The sequence below is a fragment of the Argentina silus genome, assembly GCF_951799395.1.
Source record: "Argentina silus genome assembly, chromosome: 13".
Taxonomy (NCBI): domain Eukaryota; kingdom Metazoa; phylum Chordata; class Actinopteri; order Argentiniformes; family Argentinidae; genus Argentina; species Argentina silus.
Window position 1 is genome coordinate 2,911,183 of NC_139667.1, and position 2,500 is coordinate 2,913,682.

General features: G+C 50.8%; 1 protein-coding gene across 1 annotated transcript in view; it reads left to right on the forward strand.

The window, feature by feature from the left end:
- The window catches only part of LOC310814160 (ryanodine receptor 3), a gene marked incomplete at both ends in the record, with an annotated part of 112,956 nt that overhangs the window by 37,459 nt on the left and 72,997 nt on the right, over positions 1-2,500 (forward strand). The window contains 2 exons of the mRNA XM_083683460.1: positions 445-609; positions 1,400-1,521. Of these exons, the coding sequence (XP_083539586.1) occupies positions 445-609; positions 1,400-1,521 (287 nt within the window). The remainder of the gene's footprint in view (positions 1-444; positions 610-1,399; positions 1,522-2,500) is intronic.

Below are 2,500 nucleotides of genomic sequence, written 5' to 3' on the forward strand. Positions count from 1 at the left end.
CCGGCACTCCGGTGTCTGTAATTATGAGTCATATTATAGAAGGAGGTCATCTCCCCCTTCAGTCCTTGACCAGCCCCATCCAAATCTGTCAGCATCTTTTAAATTGCTTCTTTAGATCAAAGTCCCTTGACACCTGCTGCTCAACATAATTAAACCTGGGATTTGAATAAAACTGTATACATTTGGTGCCTGTGTTGTTATTCCTGGAAACTGTCAATTTCTCCAGCAGACCTTGAAAGGTCTCATTAGGTAGGAGAGTGTGTGTGTGTGTGTGTGTGTGTGTGTGTGCGTGTGTGTGTGTGTGTGTCATGTGTGTGAGTATGTGCGTACGTGCATGCGTGTGTGTGTGTGTGTGTGTGTGTGTGTGTGTGTGTGTATGGTAGACTGTGTGATATCTTCATATCTTCAATCCCCCCACCCCACCCCTTCCCACCCCTTCCCTAGGAGAAGCTGGAGTCCAGCCCAAAGCGGGACATCGAGGGCATGGGGATGGCAGAGATTAAGTACGGGGACTCAATCTGCTTCGTCATGCATGTGGCCACGGGACTTTGGCTGTCCTACCAGGCGCCTGATGTAAAATCATCTCGCCTGGGTCCTCTGAAGAGACGGGTGAGAAACGAACACAGATAGTATTTTCTTGAATGTTTTCGTGCAGCCTGGACTAACCGACAGTATTCTCACATTTTTAAATTAGAACGGTCATGGTGTAATCGTATGATGATGTGAAAATCAGGGCATGCATCTAAAGTAATGAGATTAGGGAAATGAGGAGATATCTCAGAGCAGATAATTGCTGCCTTGGTGATTGGTTGATAGCGCTGAGGTAAATCTGTCACACTGCTTCCTTCTGACTGAATTAAAGCGTAACACAACCCCTTTGGTTCCACTCTAATGAATGACTTATGAAATAAGTCTGTGTGACAGTCCCCCCCCCCCCACACCCCCCCCAGACAGATCATATGAACACAGTCAGATAGCCTGTAGTATCAGCACCTGGGTTACAGACTAGACGTTCGTCACGGCAGCTAATGTCTGGCAATGTCCCCTGTCATATCTCTGTCTTTCCGTCCGTCCCTTCCTCTGTCTCTCAAGCCTTCCTGTCTGCTAGTATCTCTAGATAACCTTGGGTGCAGTACAGTGTGTCCCATGTCTCTGAACGTGTCTCTCTCCCTCTTTTCAACTCTCCCTTCAATTCTCTCTCTCTCCCTTTCTCTCTCTCTCTCTCTGTCTCTCTCTCTCCTTCCCTCTCTCTCTCCCTCCCTCTCCCTCTCTCTCCCCCCCCTTTCTCTCTCTCTCTCTCTGTCTCTCTCTCTCCTTTCCTCTCTCTCTCTCTCTCTCTCTCTCTCTCCCTCTTTCTTTCTCTCTCTCTCCCTCCCTCTCCCTCCCGTCTTCCCTCCAGGCCTGCCTCCACTCCGAGGGCCACATGGACGATGGGCTGACCCTGCAGCGCTGTCAGCACGAGGAGTCCCGCGCCGCGCGAATCATCCGCAACACGACCCGGCTCTTCAGCCACTTCATCAGGTAGAAACGACACCATCACCCGTTCAGCCGTCCCTACAGTATCATCACAAACAGCTCACCTCACTGACCGCGTGTACAGCGTTCACGCTCCTCAAGGCCTATAGGCTGTGCTTGAATACACAAAGAAGGGTTGATGGTAGCGGTTAGCCTCTGGCCTGTGAGCTCTGGCTCTGTGGCTTTGTGGCTGTGTGTGTGTGTGTGTGTGTACTGTGTGTGTGTGTGTGTGTGTGTGTGTGTACTGTGTGTGTGTGTGTGTGTGTGTGTGTGTGTACTGTGTGTGTGTGTGTGTGTGTGTCTGTGTGGCCAGTGTGTGTGTGTGGCAGCTCAATGTTTCCATTCACCCGTGTGACCATACACAACAGTAAATGTCTCAGCACCCCCCACCCCCCACCACCCCCCCACCCCCCACGCCACGCACGGCCGCTCCTGAAAAAGGAACCAGATAAAAGGATGCTCAATCCGTCCTCGTCTGCCCCCATCAAACTGCCCCTAGGTCACAGCAGCCGACGGTCAGTCACACACGACTGGCTGTCAGAGCGCTCCAGACCGCCCCCTGTGTCAGCGCGCTCCAGACCGCCCCCCCTGTGAGCTGTACCAAGCCTCCCCCCTCGTCCCCTTGTGACAGGGCAGGCACTATTCTTAGCTCCTCCACACCGAAATAAACATTTCAGCATGATTAAACCTGAAGGCATAAAATGGGTTCTGTGCGGCAGGCGGTCCTTGAGTGTTCTAATGACAGTTGGGTTTATACACTGCTGTTTCTGTACCTTTGTGTGAGCAGGCATCAATATGAAACCTCACTGTTATCGTGATTTAACGTCGACTTCGAAAGAAAGCTGTCAATATGTGATTCGATTATCGTGTGCTTGAGGTTATTGGGGTTATTGGGGTTATTGGGGTTATTGGGGTTATGTCAAAGGCAGATCTCTGCTCCGGCTGGACAGTGAAGTCATTGTTTTTTATTCAATTCTGTTCTATG